Source organism: Vicia villosa, linkage group LG6, assembly GCF_029867415.1.
Source record: "Vicia villosa cultivar HV-30 ecotype Madison, WI linkage group LG6, Vvil1.0, whole genome shotgun sequence".
In the NCBI taxonomy this organism is placed as follows: Eukaryota; Viridiplantae; Streptophyta; class Magnoliopsida; order Fabales; family Fabaceae; genus Vicia; species Vicia villosa.
This window is the reverse complement of record NC_081185.1, coordinates 148,587,429-148,610,902: the sequence shown is the minus strand read 5'-3', so window position 1 is coordinate 148,610,902 and position 23,474 is coordinate 148,587,429. Positions and strand designations below refer to the sequence as shown.

Here is a 23,474-nt window from a genome sequence, read left to right as displayed (position 1 = left end):
CTATTGACCAGAAGGAACTGAATATGAGGCAGAGAAGGTGGTTGGAATTCCTTAAAGACTATGATTTTAATATGAATTACCATCCGGGTAAGGCAAACGTAGTTGCTGATGCTTTAAGTAGGAAGACTTTGCATATGTCTATGATAATGGTGAAGGAATTGGATTTAATTGAACAATTCAGAGACTTGAGTTTGGTATGTGAAGGTACTCCTACTAGTGTTAAGTTGGGTATGCTGAAACTAACCAGTGGTATTCTTGAAGAGATCAGAGAGGGCCAAAAGGCTGATGTCGAATTAGTCGACAAGTTGACTTTGATTAACCAAGGCAAGAGCGGTGAATTCAGAGTTGACGAGAATGGTATACTGAGGTTTGGAAACAGAGTTTGTGTTCCGGATGTTGCTGAACTCCGAAGAAATATTTTAGAAGAAGGACACCGTAGTGGATTAAGTATTCATCCTGGTGCTACCAAGATGTATCATGATTTGAGAAAGCTATTTTGGTGGCCTGGAATGAAGAAAGAAATTGTTGAGTTTGTGTATTCTTGTTTGACTTGTCAGAAGTCAAAGGTTGAACATCAGAAGCCATCTGGATTTATGCAACCAATGTTTATTCCTGAGTGGAAGTGGGATAGCAAATCGATGGATTTTGTTTCGGGTTTGCCGAGAACTGTTAAGAATTGTGAAGCTATCTGGGTTGTGGTGGACAGATTGACAAAGTCTGCACATTTCATACCGGTAAGAATGGATAACCAATGGAGAAGCTGGCTCAATTATATATTGAGAAGATAGTTAGTCTGCATGGTATTCCTTCGAGTATCGTGTCAGACAGAGATCCGAGATTTACGTCTAAGTTCTGGGAAGGTTTGCAGAAGGCTTTGGGTACTAAGCTGAGACTGAGTTCTGCTTATCATCCGCAGATGGATGGACAGACTGAGAGAACAATTCAGTCGTTAGAAGATTTGTTACGTGCTTGTGTATTAGAAAAAGGAGGTGCTTGGGATAGTTATCTGCCTTTGATTGAATTTACCTACAACAACAGCTATCATTCGAGTATAGGTATGGCTCCGTTTGAGGGATTGTATGGTAGGAGATGTAGAACTCCATTGTGTTGGTACGAAGCTGGTGAGAGTGCTGTGATTGGACCAGAAATTGTACAACAGACTACGGAGAAGATTAAGATGATTCAAGAGAAGATGAGAGCTTCTCAGAGTCGTCAAAAGAGTTATTATGATAAGAGGAGGAAGACACTCGAGTTTCAAGAGGGAGATCATGTGTTTATGAAGGTTACTCCTATGACGGGTATTGGTCGAGCTTTGAAGTCAAAGAAGTTGACTCCGCGTTTTATTGGACCATTCCAAATTTCAGAAAGAGTGGGAGAAGTGGCGTATCGTATTGCGTTACCGCCAATGCTTGCCAACTTGCATGATGTATTTCATGTGTCTCAATTGAGGAAATACATTTCGGATCCGTCCCACGTGATCCAAGTGGATGATGTACAGGTGAAAGACAACTTAACGGTTGAAACGTTACCTGTGAGGATTGAAGATAGAAGACTGAAGCAATTGCGGGGCAAGGAAATAGCTTTAGTCAGAGTAGCTTGGGGAGGACCAGCTGAAGGAAATGTTACCTGGGAGCTAGAGAGCCAGATGAAGGATTCGTATCCAGAGCTCTTTACCTGAGGTATGTTTTCGAGGACGAAAACTCTTTTAGTGGGGGAGAGTTGTAACGCCTGTATAATTTTAATATTAATTTAATCAAGAATATTGAATTAATAATTAGAATTATTAAGGATTTTGTGAAAATAATAAATAAATAATGGTTTGTGGCATTTGGGCCATGTGAGAAATAGTAAAAGAGGGGGTGTGATATAGGAAGGCCCTTTACTAATATTGTTATTATTTTCATAAAATAATTGGAATTGGGAAGAAAGAAAGAACGTGAAAGAACAGAAGTCTGAGGAACGAGGAACGTGAAGGAGAACGGTAGAGGGAGAGACCAAGAATCAAGAATTTGTCTAAGGTAAGGGGGGACTTATCTGATTATCATCTATTATCGGGTTAGGGGTTGATAATACTAAATAGATGTGGAATTCGGGTCGATTGAGTCATATGATAGGTTTAGGGATTAAGTCAATTGTATGATGTTTGATCTCTATGTTTGAATCTATGATGTATGCGTTGTTATGGTCTCAATTGATGGGTAATCGGTGTATTATGAGACGTATTTTGTGTTGTTTGTGCATTCTATTTCCCTAGGTTCGTACTGGTATGGTTTGGGTGTGTTTGGAATGCATAGAATGCTGTTTTCTGCAGGTTGGGGATCTGAAATCGCCGGTTCGCGCCGCGTGCACAGGGTGGCGCCGCGAACAGGTGGGCAGAATGCCAGGAAGTTGTGATACGCTCAGGTCGCGCCGCGTACCTGCGTTCGCGCCGCGAAGGCGTAACTTTTTCTCGTTTCGCGCCGCGTGTGGATGTTTGCGCCGCGAACAGCTTGGCAGAGAGCCAATGAATTTTGGGACACTCAGTGCGCGCCGCGAACTGGTGATGGCGCCGCGTGCTGTTGGTGTTTTGAGATGTTTTTAAAAGTTCAAAGATGTATAACTTTTTAACCGTTGGTCCGTTTGATGCGCCGTTTTGAGCTAAACGAACCTTGTAGGATAATCTATATGATGATGATTGATTGGTTTTTAGAGTGATGAAAATACATGTATGCTATTCTTGTTGAATATGATGATTGGTGCAAATACGTGTATGTTGTGTATATGATGATGATGAAATTGTGATTGAATGATGTTAATGTATATGAACATACTGGAATGATGATGATGATGCTGATGATTGATGATGATGATGGTATAAGTATGTTATATATGTTGCATTCATTCATATTCATTGATGATACTGTATCCATAAGGGTGTGTTGGATCAGTGAAGGGCATGATTCCCATCGTGTGGAATCTGTGCTGGCAGGGCCGTATCTTGGACGATGTTGGATCGGTCATGGGTTACCCCCATTTGATGATGATTGGTACCACATGCATAGTGTCAGTTCATACATATGCATAATTTATAACATGATTGGATGTATTCCAGTGTTGTAAATGTTGATGATGTGTTGCTTGTTGTTTGATTGTTTGGAATGTCTGTTATGAAACAATTGGGTGAATGATACAACTGTGATGTGTTATTACTTTATAACCTTATAACATTTGTTAATTATGATGAGACTCACCCTTACATGTTGTCATTTTCAGATTGAGGATAGCGGCTGTTCGACTCGGTGAGGATTAGCTCATGAGTCAGGGTCTTAGTAGCGTCAGGTGTCATGCTCTGATAGTTGTAACACTGGGGACGCGATTTGTTTAGAGTTTATGATTATGACTCTAGTTATGCTTTGATGTTTTGAAGGATAAGTTTTGAAGATGTTAAACTTAGTCCGTTTTTGATAAATTTCCGCTGTGTGAACATGAAACGTTTTAATTTATGATGATTACCTCAGTGTATGCATGACATGACTGAATGATGTTTGTTTATTATGAATTGTGGCACCCTTATTTCATGTACTTTGAATAATTGTTTTAAAATTGCTGCGGGGTTAGTAAGGGGTGTTACAGAGGACACCAATGTCGACATTATGACTGAAGAAAAAAAATTGCCCTGGAATTCATTCTCTCAACCATGGAAGAAACACGAGTAGCAAGACCTTGGAGGAAAGGCGTGATTATTAATGTGATGGGGAGAAGATTTGGGTGTCGAGCCTTAGAGAACCGATTGAATCAACTATGGACCAAACTTGGAATCTGAGCATAGTTTACCTAGAGAAAGAGTGCCATTTTGTGACCATCAATAAAACATATTCCGAATCATAGTTATTATCATTAGATATACGTGCATCTTAATCACTTCTTTAATTCTTCCTCCCTTCTTTCTTGTACCAACACTCATTAGAAAAATCTCCAAAGTTTTCACAATTGTAGCATTGCACCTTCCTTTTTATCAAATTATTTTTCCTGTGATTGGTTGGCTTCATATCCTTCTTCTCTTAGAGGATTCAACTTTATCATGACCTCCGACTTTCCATTGTTGGACTATTTTGAATTTTTTTTAAGATTCCTTTACCTTTCTTCTTAAACTTCCTTTAATGTCCATTGTTACTCATCAATTGTGCTTACAATTCTAATTGAAACAGCCTGTCACTTCCTCTATCAATTACCATGATTTCATTAGCCTCTAAAATTCCATAATTCATCGATTTTCATAATCTTAAAATCTTTGGATTCTTGAGTTTCCACCACTATGAAATAAAATCTAGAAGTAAAGGATCTCATCACCTACCTAATAACTTGTTAATGAATAATTACCTCACCACATGTGTTCATTTGATTCACCACAACAATCAATCTAGAAAATTAGTCATTTATCTTTTGGTCCTCTTCCATTTACATTAGTTCATATTTCCTCCTAAAATATAGAAGCTTCACTTGCTACACCTTTTCTCCATGATTATATTTCTCTAAAATATTTCATGCTTCCATTGATCTTGTCACTTTAAAATATTTTCAAAATGATGAACATCCACATTTTGTTGAATGTACAACAAAGTTTTGGAATATTTCTTCTTTGACTCCTTGAATGTGGCTCTTCGTCATCTGTGGGTACCGCTCAAAGGCGTAACTAGGGGCAGTGATGGGCCACGGCTCACCCCAAATTTTGTTATACCATATAAATGTACTAAAATACCCTAAAAATTATTTTTATATGAAAAATTTTCATTCTATTTTAAATAGTTTTCACACAAAACTTCTTTGACGTAGCTTTTTTCTCTTTTTCTCCTTGTTTTACACATATCTAAATTTCATATTCTTCTCTTTGCTTTTTCATCCTTCAAGTAATTATTATTTTCTTTCAATTTTATATATATTATTGTTTGATTCTCTTTTTTTAATGTTTCGCTTCCCCTAAACCCTAAAACTGTATGTTTCCACTGTCTCCTAAAGTTTTGTTGCTCTCCCTTAAATTTTACCCTAAAAATAGACAAAGTAACAATTAAAATGGTATGTTTCTTATTATTGGATAGTATTTTTATTTATTTAATTCTGAGTGGGATGTTCAATTAACACACGAGGTTGGATTTTTATATTTATACTTGTTGATAATAATAATTTTTTATAGAATGTGAAATTGCTTAAATGAATGAGTAATTTTGAAATCACATTTGATGATTGTTATTGTTATTAACTTGTAAAGTGTTTTTTTTGGTTTGTTATAACTTGTAACAACAGATTTGATTGTGAATTTGGGATTGTGTTAACTTATAACAACAAGTTTTTATAACTTATAATAACAATTTTTTTCACTTAAAACAACAAGCTTTTTTCGGTTTGAAATGTAGTATATGTTATATAGATTTAGTTGATTGATTGTCGATGATTTCTTGTAAGGCTGAAGAAATAAAGATGAAGAATGGAAAGATTAATCAATTTTTAGGAGGAAATCTTGTGAGAATGCTTCTACATTTGAACTTGTTAAAGTTTCAAGAATTGAAGCAGTGACAACTTCTATGCCCCGACCAGTTGAAGTTCCACCAATTGAAGAAGTGGAAACTGCTACCCCTCACAAGTTGAAGTTCCAACAATAGAAGAAGTGACAACAACTATCCCTCAACCAGTTGAAGTTTCAGATGATATTTCGAATTCTTTAGAACGTGATCCTGGAAAGCGTCCTCCAGTATGGAAATATTCAACAAATCAAGTCGATCAAATATGGAGAGCTTATATGAAATTGGGTCCATATCAAGTTTGTTTAAAAGAATATCCTTTGTCCATTAAAGAGGATCATCCTAGACAGTTTCAAGAAACTTGGTTTGAAATCTTTTATTCATGGCTAGAATGTTCACCTTCAAAGGATGCCACATATTGATTTCCATCTTATCTTTTTAACAAAGGACCAAGTGGAAATTATGGATTTGATGCCTTTATTACTAAATATTTTAGAGGTTGGAAAAGAGTAAGAGATGGAAAGAATTGTGCTTTTCTTAAGCATATAGGGAAGGATCTTCGCTCGACACATAAAAATGCAATGGAAGCTTATCAAGACTTGTTGAATAAAGAGGTACATGTTGATAATGTTTTCCAAAAAACAAAGTTCAAGTTAAAGAAATAAGAATCGATTATGTCTCAAGTCTTCAATTGACACTGATCATTGGTTGACACTTCAAGCTTGTACTTTTAGGAGACATGATGAATCTAGCGAGTAAAAAAACAAGTTAATTTTCTTGAGTTGCTAAAACTCTTGGCATCTTATGATGATAAAGTAACAAAAGTTGTGTTCGACATAACCTTGATGTTTATAACCTTTGTTGCCAAGGGTATGATGGTGCAAGCAATATGAGAAGGGAATGTAATGGTTTAAAGCATTATTTATGAAGGATTGTCCTTATGCATACTACGTCCATTGTTTTACTCATTGATTGCAACTTGCTTTAGTTACTGCATCAAGAGAAATCAAAAAATTAAATAAATTCTTTGAAAAGCTAACTTATGTGGTCAATGTTATTTGTTCTTCACCAAAGCGACATGATGAGTTACAAGAAGCCCAACTAAAAGAAATTGAATAGTTGTTAGAGATTGATGAGATCATTACTAGTAAAGGCGAAAACCAAATCGGTACTTTGAAACTAGCTGAGACTACTCGTTTGGGATCACATTTCAATTCTATTTGTAGCTTGATAAATATGTATGAAGTAACTTGTCGTATTTTAAAAACATTATCAAAGGAATGAGCAAATTATAATACACGTGGGGATGGTGATAATGGTTACGATTATTTGAAGGAATTTGATTTTATATTGATCTTGAATTTGATGAAAGAAATTATGGGGATAACAAATGTGCTTTGTCAAGATTTACAACAACAATCTCAGGATGTGGTTAATGCTATGATTTTAGTTCGTGCAACAAAAACTCTTATTTAAGAGCTGAGAGAAAATGGTTTGGATAAGTTGTATGCTAATGCGACATCTTATTGTGTGAGACATGATATTGAGATTCCTAATCTTGATGATACTCACTCAACAACAAGATATGGACGCTCTCGTCTTGCAGAGAATCAGGTCACACTAGAACATTACTTTAAAGTGGAAATATTTTTTGCTATTACTGAGCAACAATTACAAGAGTTGAATAGTAGAATTAATGAGCAAGCAATGGATTTGTTAACTCTAAGTTGTGCTTTGATTCCTAAGGGTGGTTATAAAGCTTTTGACATTGATACTATTTGCACTGTAGTTGAAAAATATTATTCTTTGGATTTCAATGAGCAGGAGAAGATTATTTTGCCATTTCAGCTTTGGCGATTTCTTATTGATTCCCATCAATCAGCAGATTTGAAGAATTTATCAACTATTCAAAAATTATGTCCGCGTTTGGTTGCAACTAATAGGAATAAACTTTACTTCTTGATTAATAGACTACTCCGTCTTATCCCGACTCTTCCAGTTTCTACTACCACAACTGAGAGATCTTTTTCGGCAATGAAAATTATCAAGACTAAGTTGCGAAATAAGATGAAAGGTCAATTTCTAGCCGATAACATGAATGTTTACTTTAAAGTAAAATAAGTGCATGTATTAGTTCAAATTCTTTTATTGATGATTTCAAGTCACTCACTGCATGTAGAGTATTATTTTAAGATATATAGTATTTTTTAGTAATCAATTTTGTGCTTATTACGACTTAAACTTTATATATAATATGATTTTTGTATTTAATTTAAATATTATAGTTTACTTTACTGGCCCACACACAGTTTTTTCCTCATTCTGCCTCTGGTACCACTCACATTCTTCATTATCATTATGCACCATCTCAATCACTTCTTGAGCTCCAAACGATAAGTCTATTTTTAGTTGTGCTTTATGTTAAATTTGGTGTTTGTTTCTTGCGATTTTAGCTACTTTTTCCAAATTGTTTGATTTTATTTGTCTGTTTGTTTGGTATTTCAGGAAAATAGTGGTTGTTAAAAAGATCCAAGTACACAATGAAAAGCCATCGGAACCAAAAGCACAAAGCATAGAAGAAAAATCATAAAAGTGAAGAAAATAGCTCAAGACATTGCATATTACGTCCAAGGTGTAATAAGAATTATGTCTGTAATTTGTTATCGGAAAAAGGTCAATTTTATGGTCTCCGAACAATACTATTTTTTTTATATAGTTTTGCACTTGTGGCGTGTCATCAAACAATGATTTCATACAAATACTTCATCTTTTCCACTTACTTGCATCAAGAATTAAAAGGTTTGATGAAAAGCCATCATTTGTGTTCATTCTTGATGATCATGATCACTCTAGAATCACTCCTCACTCTGTGTTTCCAAATAATATGACCCCTCACAATTCTCTCATGTTTCCCTTGTATCAAAACCAACTCAGATATCGAAATAATTATTTATGGTATCGAAAATGATTCCTCTAATATAGAATACCAAATCACACACTAGCATAGAAACAAATATTTCTCTAGAATCTAACCAACCTTTTGGTATCGAAACCAATTTCTCTAGTATTAAACAAGACTTTTGATGGCAATTGTTAGTGTAACTTTTGTTTCTTGTGATGCAATCAAGATCATTAACACATGATAGAAGATGAAATGATATGACATTCACTGGAAATGGATAAGATGAAATGATATGAAATTCACTGGAAATGGATAAGTATACACATGATAGAAGATGAATGAGGATCAAATGACATCAATGTGTCAAATTTAGTAACATCACACATCTGATAACTCTCCACCTCATGTCCGTATAATAACATCTAACATTGGATTGAAAGGCATTATTATATAGATCACGCTTATAAATTTTCACATCAATAAAAAATTATTTGATATGTTTAGGAGAATAACAAAAATTAATAGTTTTCATGAAATTTTGTAAGATGTTAGTTTTAATGTATCTCGCTGGCATGTCGAATGATTTTCGATTGATGATAAATTTTATATACATAATCTATATGATAATAACTTTCAATCCAACGGTGGATTTTATCATATGAATATGCGGTAAAGAGTTATAGGAGGTGTCATGTTACTAAGTTTGACACCTTGGTGTCATTTGATTCTGACCATATATATATATAATGTGTCACGCCAAGTGATAAATATTTTTTACTAGTTTATTTTAGTTTATTTCTACAAAACTCTCTTTGATATCCACCTACTATACATGTCAAAACATTCTTCGGGTCGGAACTCTGGAGCTGTGTGTCCTCCACCCTAAAAATTTAATCAATCAATAGATTAAATAGATTAAATAAAGCTTACAAGGTAAATGTTTATAACAAAGAATATAGTATAACCAAAATTAAGGAACAAGAGGATTACCTTCACAGTTGCAAATGTCATATTATTAGAGTAAGTCCTTGTATATCTATACATGTAGAAATTTAAAACAAATATCAATTCAACTTGCTCTTAAAACAACTATGTTTAAATCTTATATATAATGAGTTATAGTTATGTGAATATACCCTGAAACTTGGTCATTTGTATGCCACTGTCTCCAATCATTAACAATTGAATAGTTTAAAGATCTAATCCATGCTTGTGTCGCTAAGAATGGAACTGTCATGTCATGATCGCCACTGTTTTTAGAAACATATATATTAGATCTATTTTCCATAAAAAAATTATAAAATTATATATTTCATCTTATGCAATATATAAACATAGAGAAATACTATTGACCTGTAAATTAGTGAACGAATGCCTTTTCTACTGAGATTTACATGATAGTCATAGGTGTTAAAGATATCTCTCTTAAAAGGTATATTATAGGAACAGCGGTGCCATTTTCCAATACTACCCTGCAACCAAGTATTTGAATGGCGGGAAAATATATGAAATACAGAAGTGTGAAAATTTGTCACGTGTTATTAGGAGAAAATATATAATGAATATATGGACAACATAAAAAAATATAACTTTAACTTATATGTATCAACTATATACCTTACGTATGTGCAATGCTTTGCGAACATTATCATCATTGGCCCAAAAACCGCAAAGAAAATACGAATAACTCTAAGGATGGAAAGGAAACCAAACAAATAACAAGTTAACAAAAGTACTTTGATTTTTATATAGTAAAATTATCATTGCATTTTATAAAAATATGGAAAAGAAGAATTACTCGACAGCTTATTGGAGGCAGTCTGAGATTTGTAGTGAGAAAGTTGGAAGGATATTTCTTAATTAGAGATCTCCTCAGAAACTTTTCAGTATCATCACGCCACTCACATTTTGGGTCTAAAGTATGAGCTGTATTAAGTCCTGATGTACACTTGTCAAATGATTTGATATCTCTAGAACATAAGACATTTGTGGTATCTACATTTATATACTCTCCATTGCAATTTATTTGGAGTGACTGCAAAATATTATAGATCAATTAGTTAGCATATATCTCGAGGCTTCATAAATTTTCAATATTAAAAAATTATAATTTGATTTTTTCTTGATTACGTTGTACAATTCATCAGATATGAGTCCCATTCCATGAGCAAAAGGGATTAGATAGTTTTTTTCCTTTCTGTCTGTTACAGGATTCCCCAACAAGTATCCCTGAAAAAAACATTTCATAATTATTCTAGAAGCTATTCGATATTGAGATGGTCAGATTAGAAGTTGTTATAGTATAGTATTTTGTTCCATATCATGTTAAATCTATTTAATCAAATTCAACTAATTTGTGTTTGATATTCATATTTATATCAACACTTTATTAGTTTCTAATACTTATTTATATTGTTCACATTTTTAAAGTATACATTAAACACTTGTATTTTTCAAAAGTGTATTCCTAAATTAATAATGTAATCCTTTAAGATGCTAACCTGGAGATTAATCCAAGGTTGGGTACCTTTTTCATTTCCTGCAAACAAGAGAATTTGTGAATGATGAAACTTCTTTTAAAATTTCAACATAATGCTACTATAATCCATAATTGAGCCATGATTTTTTTACCTTCTACAATTTTATGAACAATTACTGGAACAGGAACTCCAGAGTATGAATCTCCACCAATATAAATTTCATTTGATTGAAATTTTGGATGATCAACTAACCACTACAAAATATTTATAATACAACTTTCATTATTTTCTTGACCAATCGTCATAAATAAAATTTAAAAACAAAGAAAAATTTTATTAGTAAAACCAAAACAATGGAAATTGTTGGATACCTTTCTAAGAAATTGATGAGCTTGATGAACTAATATCGAGTCGCTTCGATCAGACCCTGGATTTGTTGTGGCATAAGTGAAGCCTGTGTATACAGGCAAATCTACAAATATAATGTTACTCACCTATATGAAAAAAAATTAAATAATAATAAATAAATATTTAATTTAAAAAGATCTGATAAAATAAAAATGATAAAGAATAAAAATTAAAATCAAGAAACAAAAAACAGTGAAATGATAACTCCTAACCTTTGTCCATGAGTGTGGCTTCAAAATCAAATTAGGCAAACTCCCATTGTATTCCTCCTTTCTAAATCCAAGAGGTCCTATAATGCAACATCTCAAGTTTCATTTGTTTTGAATAATTATCTAATTATTTATTATATTTTAGGGTTGTTATGTAGGGTTAAAGAAATAATCTTTTTCACATTAGTCAACTACAACAAAAAACTTACCATTGTGTTTTACAATAACACTTGTAAAGTTTTCCATAAAGAAAAAGACTTGATTATATCCATAAAGATGCCCTCCAATATAATGTTTGTGATATTTATCCCAATTGTAATTCCAATATTCTTTTCAATGACCACAGAGAGTAATAGTTATCTATGACGTTACAGATATGGTCATTTGAGTTTAAAAGGTTTGAACATTTGAGTTTAAAAGGTTTGAACACTCTTGTGAAGAATGATTTTTTTGTGTAAGCAAGATGGAATTAAAAAGAGAACTAAGGGTTCTCAAAACCTGATTAGTTATGAGAGGAAAAACAAATGATCTTTGTTAAACTTATAGAAACTATATATTGGGTGCGTGATTTCTCCGATGAACGACCACTTCTTGTGAAGAATGATATAGTAAAGGTATTTTCTGCATTGTAGGAGCTTGAATAAATTTACTCAATTTTGTGATTGAAAAACAACACAGAGATTTTATTCCTAAACATGTTTCTTGGCGATCCATATAGAAATTAGAGCTCATACACTCAAAAGTATGTGGACCAATTAATCCAATAATAGAGGAAGCATGTACTTTGTTACATTCACTAATTACTTTAGTAGAAAAGCCTAGACTTATCTTTTAAATGAAAAATTAAGTGTATTTAATATTTTAAAAGGTTGATTGATTTTGTTGAAAGAGATCAAGTTGTTGGATTTAGAGTATTAGACCATCTCTGGTGCAACCTATTTTTGAGTTTTTTATGGGTCCCACCAGTCATATCATCTCAAAATAATTTATTTAATTTTTCTTTTATTGGTGTAATTCTAATGGGTCCCACAACTTTACCTCATAAATTAATTTGATTGGGTACCACAAGTTTTTACTAGTTACATTGCAATGCAACTGTACTATGACATGGTAAATTGTTTCAATATTTAATTATTATATTAATGTTCAGCCAGAGAACTCAAAAGAAAATACTACCATTGGAGATGCTCTTAGAGCCGATAGAACTGGAGAATTCAAGTCTATTCAATTCAACGATTCTTGTAGCATGTATGGTATACAAAAGAAATTAATGACAACTTATACTTTTAAACAAAATGGAGTTAGAAATAAAGAACATAACTCTGATGAATATGGTAAGAAGCATGATAGCTAGAAGGCAGAGATTAAAACTGTGATGAATGAAGAGACTATTAATGAAAGAAACAGTGATATCACTCCATTTGATCATATTAATGAAGAAACGTGTAATGATGTAGTAGAGTCGACTTCAAATGAAATGATACAACATGTTTACCTCAAAGAATATGCCACATGTTAAGAAGCAAAAGAAGAAAGATAATTGCATATTTTAGTTGTTTTCAGCGCATGTGTATAATTTGCCAAGTTTGTTGTTTGGAGGGAAGCTATGGATTAAGAAATAGAATTTATTGAAAAAGGATTTGATATGTTTTCCAATAGGAAGCAAAAAGATAGATGTGAAGTGAATTTATAAAACCAAGTTTACAAAAAATGTAGAGATTGAAAAGAACTAAGAAGGACTAGTAGCTAAAGGTTATTCTAAACAACATGGAATTAAGTATGATAAGGTGTGTTTTCCCTAATTGTTAGATGAGGCACTATTAAAACAATATTAATATTAACATTGTGGAAGAATTGGAATGTGTATCAGTTTTATGTGAAAAGTTCCTTCCTCCAAGATGAATTGGTTGAAGATGTATATGTTGATCGACCTCTTGAATGTAAGATGGAGGAGAAAAACAAAGTGTACAAGTTAAAAAGGGTCTCGTAGGAGCTCGGACAAAATTGAGTCTTATTCTATCACAAGAAGTTTGATAAATGTGAATAAACACAAATTATTTGTAAAATAAGAGATGCTGAATTCTTATAGTCAATCTATACGTTGATAATCTTATATACATAGAAAATGATGAAAGAATGTTTGAGACATTTAAGAAGTCGATGCAAAATGTGATATCTATGATCAGGGCCGGTCCCGAATTTTTAGAGGCCCCAGGGCAAACAAAAAAATGGACCCTTTGATAAAAAATTGATTTTTTACTCGCCTTCGAAATGAAAAAGAATCTCGAAGACAAGATCAAAAATATGAAAAAGAAATTCAATACGGACAAGAAGATCATCTGCAAATCGTTAAAGAATTCAAAATCGCAATATGATTAACTGAATTAAGAATAAAAATCTTTTAAGGACCTTAATTGTTCTAATTTCTAAGCAACAAACATCGTCTCAAAGGAATGAAAGTAGTGTTTTCTCTTACTTCAGTTGCGAAAAACCGTCATATGACTAAGAAATATAGGAGTAAGTCTACACAACGTCTTGATCATAATACGTAGGTTTACCTGACTAGTAAAAAATTTATTTTTATGGTCATAAAAATGATAAATCAAAGCATAAATAAATAATAGGGAATTTGATTTCATCATAAAAAAATAAGTTAATTATATTATAAACTTTTAAATATTTAATTATAACATATAAATAAATTTATACTAAAATAAATTAAAATAAAATTATAAGGTTTATAATAAATATTTGAAAATAAAATTTGATTAAAATATCAATTTTAATTAATTGTATAAGAATAATTATATTTAAAATTTGAGAATCTATGTAATTAGGTTACCTCCACTTATTTTTACTGGAATGAAATGAAAATTAAAATTATGGTTGGAGTAGGGTTTGAACATACAAATGAATAACCGCTGGGATTCTAAAGAAAAACCGCTGGACCACAATTCCTGATTTGTTTGTCAATTTCGGTAATAAATATATTAATTTTTACTTCAGTGTATTATAGTTTTTTATATACACCTCCCAAATTGAGGCCCCCATTTTCTTGAGGCCTTGGGTTGTGGGTCTACTTGCCCTGGCCCAGGGCCGACCCTGTCTATGACAATAACTCTTCTATAACGTTGTCAAAAATACAATTATGCATGATATGTACACAAGTATGTCGATGTGAAATATCACATCCTAAGAGATTTTACAAGAGAATAAGTGACCGAGCTTAATCACTACAACTCTCAAGAACGTATTTTAGACATAATAATTCATTGTTTGAAACCTCAGTCATTTTGTAAATAGAGAAAGAAATTAGACATTTGTAATTTGTCTAGTTTAGATCAATTAGTTTTAATCATGTTAAACTAAACTACTTGATTGTTTGTTTTGTATAGTAATGTTCAATTTATGTGAGCATTTGTTAGAATTAAGCAGTTTTTAATTAAGTGGCTTAATTTGTAGTTTAATCTACTTACTTGTGATGCAAAAACTTTTTGTAAGAGTATCCAAAAGCAAAGTTGCAATTACCAATTTCAAAGATAAGGCCAGACAAAGCAGAGCAGCCAGGTCCACCAGTGAGCCAAAGCATGAGAGGATCTTCCTTTGGATTGTTCTCAGATTCAATGAAATAGTAAAACACTTGCACATCATCATTTTCTCCCACTCCCACATACCTTATCACCAAATATTAATATTAAATAATTATTTTATTTCCATAGTTTAATAACAAAAAAAAAAAACATAAAACCCATGAAGTATATATATTATGTAGCTATGTAAATAAAACTAACCCAGTTTCAAGAACAAAAGGAAGAGGTCCATTGAATCCAGGAAGAAACTTTACTATGGATCCACATGTAGCAACTTGGAATAAAATATGTGATAATAAAAGAAGAATAAGATGAAGAAGAACACTTGTACTAGAGTTGGCCATTTTTAATGTTCACTTCTACTCTCTTTTCTGTTTGAGAATTTGCACCAAGGTTTTTAATATAGAAGACTCTAGTTCTTGATGTTATTATGAATTTGTGTTTAAATTGGAAAAAACAACGTTGATTAAATTACTTAAATTACTATACATCACACGTATCACGAGAATAAATTAAGCAAAATTACAAAATGATGAAGCATACTTGTCAATATTTTATTAGGAAATTAATAAATGATGATGTGTTTGTATGTGATGATTGTCAAAGTGAAATGAAGTGTGGGATTTTTGCTCTTTAAAATATGTCAAGTTTGAAATGTGGTGAGAAATAGTGAAGATGGATGGGTTGCCTAGTTATATAAGGAAAAGATAAACACTATGGGAATCTTGACAAATCTTAAGATGACGTTGAAATTGAAAATGATAACGTTGTTTGTTGCTTTCAACTCTATTCGCATGGTTCTTACCATATCGCTTAAAAATTTTTAAAAGAAAGACTATGTAGTAAACAATAATAATAATAATAATAATAATAATAATAATAATAATAATAATAATAATAATAATAATAATAATAAAAAATAATAATAAATAGGTTTATTTATTAATAATAATAATAATAATAATGATGATAATAATAGTAAATAGGTTAATTTACATATTTTCAATCATGCTATTCTATGTCTCGCTTTTAAAAAATTGGTAAAATATTCATTTTGATTCCTTAACTATACTCTTAAATTTCTCTTGATTTTTTTTCATGTCATTTTAGTTCCTTAACTTTCATTTTAGTCTTTTTTATCTAATTAGAAAAGAATTTAGCGACCAATTTTAAAATTTTCCATTGCTAATTAAATAAAAATAACTAAAATAAAACATTTTAAACGTGACCAATGTGACAACTAATCCGAACCCAAAAATATAATTAAGAAACCAAAATAAATATTTTACCTAAAAATTCAAACATACTATATTTTCTTTCCATCTCATTTTTTTTCTTTCAAATTTTGAATATTTTCATAACAAATCATTTATATTTTCATGCACATATATTACACAACAAATCATTTGTATTGTGAGAGTTAAAATTCTAACAAAAAGATAAATTATTGGATTTTAATTAATTTTCTTATCTTTTATTGCGTCTTACTTTGTATTCTTCTTCTTTTTTTATGCTTGTTTATCTATTTGTATGAGAATTTTATTTTATATATTATAATATAGATTAATTTTATTAAAATGTTTAATAATATATTAATTAATTTTTTTTAATTTAAATTTAATATACAATTTAATTACAAATTAATCTATTAAATTGATTGAACTTTAACTCCGCGCATTTTGCCGATTTATTCTCTAGTTTGATTTTTTAAATAATGTTCAAAAGTCACTTAAATAAATAATAAAGTCAATTAAAAACTCGTACGTCAAAAAGGTTATTGAAATTAATATTTTTTAATACCCGCAAAATTTTAACAAATTATAATATTTTAATTGAATACCAGATATACCACAAGATTTTTTATATTTTAAAATCTTTAAAATTCAAAGTGATCACACAATTAAATTTACACAAAAAAAAGTTACACCAACATAACAACTAATGTTAAATTATTTTTAAAAGTTTGACTTTAAACAATTAAATTAAGATGTAACGAATTCAAACAAATAATTTATTAATTAATTAATTAATTAATTAATTAATTAATTAAATTGATTTAACAAGATTATTATATCATTTTATCTATTAATAAAAATAATTAATATAAAATATATTAAAAGGTGCGGCAGCTTTCATAATTGCCGGCCGGCCTAGTCGCCCAGTCCCATTCACGTTTGTCGTTAATGTCAAACGAAATGTATGATTGGCTTACTTACCAAAGCCAACAATATTTATTTTGTGGTAATTGACATTAAAGAGACGTAATGTGGAACAACACATCCATCTTTAACTTGATTCTTCTCACGTTTATTTTCTCATCTTATTTAGATACAGTTTCACTTTTTTCTAGCATCATCCTGGGTCACTATCACTATATAAATCAAAGAGAGATAAAATGAACGAGAGAGATGGATAGGTTGGGAGAGTATTTGCATCACAAACTAGCACATCAATTAGTTGATTTGATCGTGGTCAAGTATGAGCAGTGGCGGAGCCAAAAATTTTATACAGTCTGGGCAAAAACTTTACACCATTGATTTTATCTGTTTTAATTTTTACACTCTATTTTTACTAATTTTATCCCTAATTTTACCCTTGATTTTATCTAAAAATTGACTATTAAATTAGAGGGAGTATAAAGAAAATAGGAGTTGAGCCCGGACGCCTGCCCAGGCTAGCTGGGCCTTGGCTCCGCCCCTAAGTATGAGTGTTTTAAAATAAAAGATAGGATGATTCAATGATAACTAATAGATTCGGTAGATAATTTTGATGAAATCAAGTGAAGTACTCCCTCCGGTCTCAAATATAAGCAACAAAAAAAACTCTATGGTCTTAAATATAAGCAAAAAAAATTAATATTTATTACATTCAATGTCACTATTCCAAATATACCCCTACAATTTTTTACATTTTAAATGTTTGCAACAATTTCCAAAGCAAAAAATAGGGGTAGAATTAGAAAGAGAGTAAGAATTAAATGCATTGAGACATTCTACTTAAAGAGTGAGCTTTTTTGCAAATTTGCTTATATTTGAGACCGGAGGGAGTATAGATAATAAATGTTTATCAAGACTATCTATCTAATTCAATGGTAAACATTGAATTCTCCTATCTCTTATTTTAAAAATCCTCCTACTTAATACATTATATATATATATATATATATATATATATATATATATATATATATATATATATATATTTATATATATATATATATATATATTTATATATAGGGGATGTATCAAGTAGGAGAAATTTTTAAATAAGAGATAAGAGCATCCAATCCTAACCATTGGATTAATCAAGATAGAGAAATTAAATTATTTATTAAAATATTAATATAATTATTATTTCTCTCTCTTGATTAATCAAATGGTTAGCATTGAATGCTCTTATCTCTTATTTAAAAACCCTCCTACTTGATACATTCCCTATATATATATATATATATATATATATATATATATATATATATATATATATATATATATATATATATATATATATATATATATATATATATAACCAGATGTTCTCACTTGAGTCGTCCCCTATATATATATATATATATATATATATATATATATATATATATATATATATATATATATATATATATATATATATATATATATATATATATATATATATATATATATATATGGGACGACTCAAGTGAGAACATCTGGTTATTATGAGAAATGAGAACAATGAATCACGACCATTAAATTTTGATTTTGTTGATTTTAATGGATTGGATTGGTTTTTTTTTCTATGATCCTTAATATTTATATATAATAGCGTCCACTTGAGACCTAGTAAAACTTTCCCAGGCTGCATAAAATTGCGAACAGACAAACTAGGAGTAGGGCTAGCAATAATGGTTAGGGATCCCAAGTCATGGAAGAACTGGTCGTCGATGTGGAGCATTTACGTCAACAAATGAACACTTATAGAACACCGTCCACGAGCTACAGCAGCAACATCCCCAACCTCCCCCAAAAGATGAAGATTCAAACGATCCTATTGATAAACAACCATTATCTGAAGAAATTTGGAACGACGAGGTCTTGGAGAATTTCAAGCCCTCAAACTCTCATCATTTACCGGGGAGCACAATCCACAAGAGCATATCCTGACCGTCAACACATCATATGGCTATCAGCGGAACCAGCGAGTCACTTAAATGCAAACTGATGATCGGGACCCTAAATGAGGAAGCCTTACGTTGGTATATAGGGTTACCAAAGCACTCAGTGACAAGTTACTAAGATTTAGACAGAAGACTGGTACACATATTCTCCGCCAGCTAGCACCAGAAAGTTTCAACCACTAGTTTCTTCAACGTGCGTCAGGGGTAGGACGAGATGCTTTGGGAGTATGTGGCACGTTTTAATGAGAAAAACATCAAGGTGACCCATCCCAACCAAGAAATGTTTGTGGGAGCCTTTCAGAATGGTTTGAGGGTTGGACACTTCAACGAGTCGCTGGCCCGAAAACCTGCCACCACCATGGAAGATATCACTACCCGGGCGAAATGCTACATACGAGGAGAAGAGCGAAATGCAAAGAAGAAAACAAGATATGCCAAAGAGAAGCGTCCGCCTCTTCGATCTAAAGAGGTCATACATAAAAAATCTAAGGAGCAAGAATATAGGAGAAACAAGTCGCCCAACTCATGGAGGCTCGACAGAAGAGCATTGGAAATTTTGAATCCACTAAACACCGGCAGGGAGAGGATCCTGCAGGAGACTTACACAACTCGAATCATACCAGAAGCAGATCCTCCCAGGGAAGATGTGATGGGACCCAATTCGAGTAGTCGGTGCAAGTATCACAAAATTCGAGGGCAACATATTGAAGATTGTTATCATTTAGAGCAAGAAATTGAGAAGCTTATACAAAGAGGATGCCTCTAGAAGTATGTACAAGGTGATGGGCGTTCCCCCCCAAACCGCGCTAATAAGTGAGTGTCACCTCCGAAGAAACTCGGGAGGGAGGAACAAGGGCGAAGCGCTCCACGCCACACGCTTAACACCATAGCCGGAGGTTTAGCGGGGGCAATGAATTAAATCGATCACAAAAAAGTTATGCAAAGCAAGTGACGCACATCTCACGTTATCCCCATCCGGAGCACCATCCCTTAGAACCCCAAATAAGTTTCTCTATGCAAGATGCAAAAGGTGTGGTGCCGCACGAGGATGATCTGATGGTGATTAGCATCGAAATTGGAAAGTGGGACAAGAATCGAGTTCAAGTCGATCCGGGCATCTCGGCGGATGTTATGTATTGGGAAGCCTTCCAAGATTTAAAGCTCGACATGGACTTGTTGCGATTATTTATAGGATCGTTGGTGGGGTTCTCGGGAGAGCAAGTCCAAGTATTGGGTTACATCACTTTAGGCGTTATCTTCGGGAGCGGAGAAAATGCAAAAGAAATTGAAGTCAGATATATGGTCGCCAATGCCCCATTTTCATACAACATCATAATTGGGCATCCGACTTTCAATGCTCTGGAGGCGGCTCTATCCACTTTCTATCTGACAATGATGTTTCCTCTAGAGGATGGGCGGGTAGGAATCACTAAGAGAAATCAGGAGCATGCTAGACAATGTTACCGAGACAGTTTGATGTTGCGAAAAGTTTAAAAGGAAAAAATGACCCCAAAGTCGTACAACGTATAATTCGTAGATCTCGACCCACGAAGCGAGTCCTCAGAGAAGAGTCTGACACCAATCAAATACTTAAAAAGGATCCATATCGGTTCAAAACCTCACCAAACGACTCGAATAGGAACCACGCTTTTGGCAGAGGATGAGTCGGAGATCGTAAACCTACTAGGGAAGAATGTCGACCTCTTCGCCTGAATCCCGACAAATATGCCAGGTATCGATCACGACGTAGTGTGTCACCAATTATCCATACGCTCTGAAGCAAATCCCGTCATCCCGACCTCTACATTTCTCTCTTTCTCTCTCTAAGAATCCTATCTCTCACATTATGTTTTTTTTCTTCTATTTCTCAAATCTCTCCAAATATTACCTAGAGTCACATAAGGATTGAAAGTTATTGAATCCCTTTCCGCGATAGAATTACAAAATTTAAACAAACTATTATTATCCGTTAAATTTGGAGAAACTTTTCTTAAAGTAATAATTATGTAATGTTACTAAAATTTGGAGTCATTTCATGTTCTCAACATTATCAATTGTTTATAAACTCCATCCCTATGTAAGGCTGCAAAACAAGTTATTTTCTCAAATATCTTTTTTACATATAGAGCATTTGATTTGTTATGTACTTATGGACAAAATAATTTGTATTTCTAAGTTGAACTTACCATAAAATGAAAGGTGTCTTATAATGAACTAGTGAGAACCGACCAAAATCGGAAAAAACTGACGAATCGGCGGTTTTAGAAAACCGGTGGTTCAAATACATACGTTTTTTTTCCGCACAAAACGACGTTGATTTCATAATTCTTTTTATAAAAAATATAAATAAAATATAACTAGACTTTATTCAAACCTTATTTGAAACAACTTTTCTTCTGTTTACAATTATACTTTCTTTAAAATTTATTTCAATTTATATTTTGTTGTGACTAGTGATTATATTTAGAATTTGAATGTAAAAAATAAACATGTGAAATTATGATATTTTAAAATTGTAAAATTTTATAGGTGTTGTGATATTTTTTAGTGACTAAATCATTCGGTTCGATTGATTTAATAAATAGTATTGCAATAAAGACTGATTTATTCAACTGAGTTATCCGGTTTAGTCATGCGGTTCGACCAATGACCCAGTGGTTCAACCAATAAACCGGTGACTCAATACCCTTGTCGATTTAATAACCTATCCGAATTTTAAAACACTGGTTGTAGAAATCAAACTATAGTTTTTCTTACCAAGTCCAACACCAATTAATTATTTGTAAAACAACGTAGTACAAATTTTAGAACTTCAAACAACTTAACAACGTACAAATTTTAGAACTTCACTGATTATGAAATAATTGCATTAAATTTCTTTCACTGAAAAAAAAAAATCACTTGAATTTTTTCTAAGGACATACTAGAAACATGTAAGAAAATCACTATAACATCTCATATCGTGTTGTATGCAGAGATGTTATTTTCCTTAAAATACTGAAAGTGGAAATGCAAATGCAACATATGTTTACTTTCCATAATTTTGTTTATGAGAAAAGCTAGGTTGACATTCACTTTTTAGTATCATATACCGTATAGTATCGTGAAAAATGTTATTTTTATATTAAAATTTTACTTATGCCGTATTTTATTTTTCATTAATACGGTGTACAATAAAATATTGTTATAATAAATTATTTTTTAAATAATATAAATTAAAGTATTTTTTATTTAGATTAAGAGGGTACATATAAAATATACGTAATTAAACAATTTTATAATTTCATTAATCAATTTTATAACTACTAAAAATTTGAATGTTTATTAACTAACTTCATAATTTCATTAACCAATATTTTAGTTTTCATTAATCAATTTTATTTTTTAGTATTAAAAACTATTTTTAATATATGATCAACTTCATAAATTTATTAACTAATATTTTATTTTTCATTAATCAACTTTGTTTTTCTACTAAATTATTTTTAATATTTGAGTGTTTATTAATCAATTTCTTCACTTTATTAACCAGCTTTTATACTTCATTAACCAACTTTATTTCACCATTAAAAATTATTAATCATATATCACGAACACTGTTTATTGACATTGTTCACGTTATTGTTCATGAATATATTTTTATTAAAAAAAACAATGTTCACCTATAAATACGGTGAACCGTGTTTAGTGTAAGAATTTGATATATAGTTTGGTGTAAGAAAAACAATCATATATATATATATATATATATATATATATATATATATATATATATATATATATATATATATATATATATATATATATCCATCCAAATGATAAATAAGTTGAAAGATTAATACCTTGTAATGAATAATGGATCCATCAAATAAGTTGATTTTTTTTTTTAAATTAACAAAATTATTTTAAGAAACTGACTTTTTATGCTCGAATTCAATTTTCAACCGAAAAACCAATTGTAAGAAATAATATTCAATTTTAAAAATTAGAATTTTACGTCAAAAATTAGTTTTAAACAAAAATCAGCTAAGAACTTTAAAGTCGGTATAATAAATTTGGTTATATCCATCCAAATGATAAATAAGTTGAAAGATTAATACCTTGTAAATTGTAATGAATAATGGATCCATCAAATAAGTTGATTTTTTTTTAAATTAACAAAATTATTTTAAGAAACTGACTTTTTATGCTCGAATTCAATTTTCAACCGAAAAACCAATTGTAAGAAATAATA

The 23,474-nt window shown here is 31.4% G+C and overlaps 1 protein-coding gene and 1 pseudogene across 1 annotated transcript; one reads left to right on the top strand and one right to left on the bottom strand.

Moving 5' to 3' along the window:
• The first annotated feature begins 6,076 nt into the window (after positions 1-6,076).
• LOC131614965 (uncharacterized) lies at positions 6,077-7,616 on the top strand (annotated as a pseudogene).
• Positions 7,128-15,555, bottom strand: LOC131610427 (serine carboxypeptidase-like 11). Its single transcript, XM_058882373.1, has 13 exons — positions 15,286-15,555; positions 15,023-15,168; positions 11,498-11,574; positions 11,249-11,371; positions 11,029-11,131; positions 10,899-10,936; positions 10,528-10,626; positions 10,196-10,432; positions 10,015-10,086; positions 9,751-9,869; positions 9,534-9,647; positions 9,388-9,433; positions 7,128-9,279 (listed from the first exon to the last, which is right to left on the bottom strand). Exons 1-13 carry the CDS (start codon positions 15,426-15,428, stop codon positions 9,196-9,198), a joined length of 1,401 nt encoding a protein of 466 aa, XP_058738356.1. The 5' UTR covers positions 15,429-15,555; the 3' UTR covers positions 7,128-9,195.
• Positions 15,556-23,474: the final 7,919 nt, after the last annotated feature.

What these genes read in the sequence shown, in the direction of transcription:
- LOC131610427 (XM_058882373.1), bottom strand. Translation starts at nt 15,428, where the DNA reads ATGGCCAACTCTAGTACAAGTGTTCTTCTTCATCTTATTCTTCTTTTA. An exon ending in TGGCCTTATCTTTGAAATTG is followed by an intron (nt 11,575 to 15,022) that starts GTAATTGCAACT and finishes GTTGCATTATAG; the next exon opens with GACCTCTTGGATTTAGAAAG. An exon ending in ATTCGTTCACTAATTTACAG is followed by an intron (nt 9,648 to 9,750) that starts GTCAATAGTATT and finishes TTCTAAAAACAG; the next exon opens with TGGCGATCATGACATGACAG.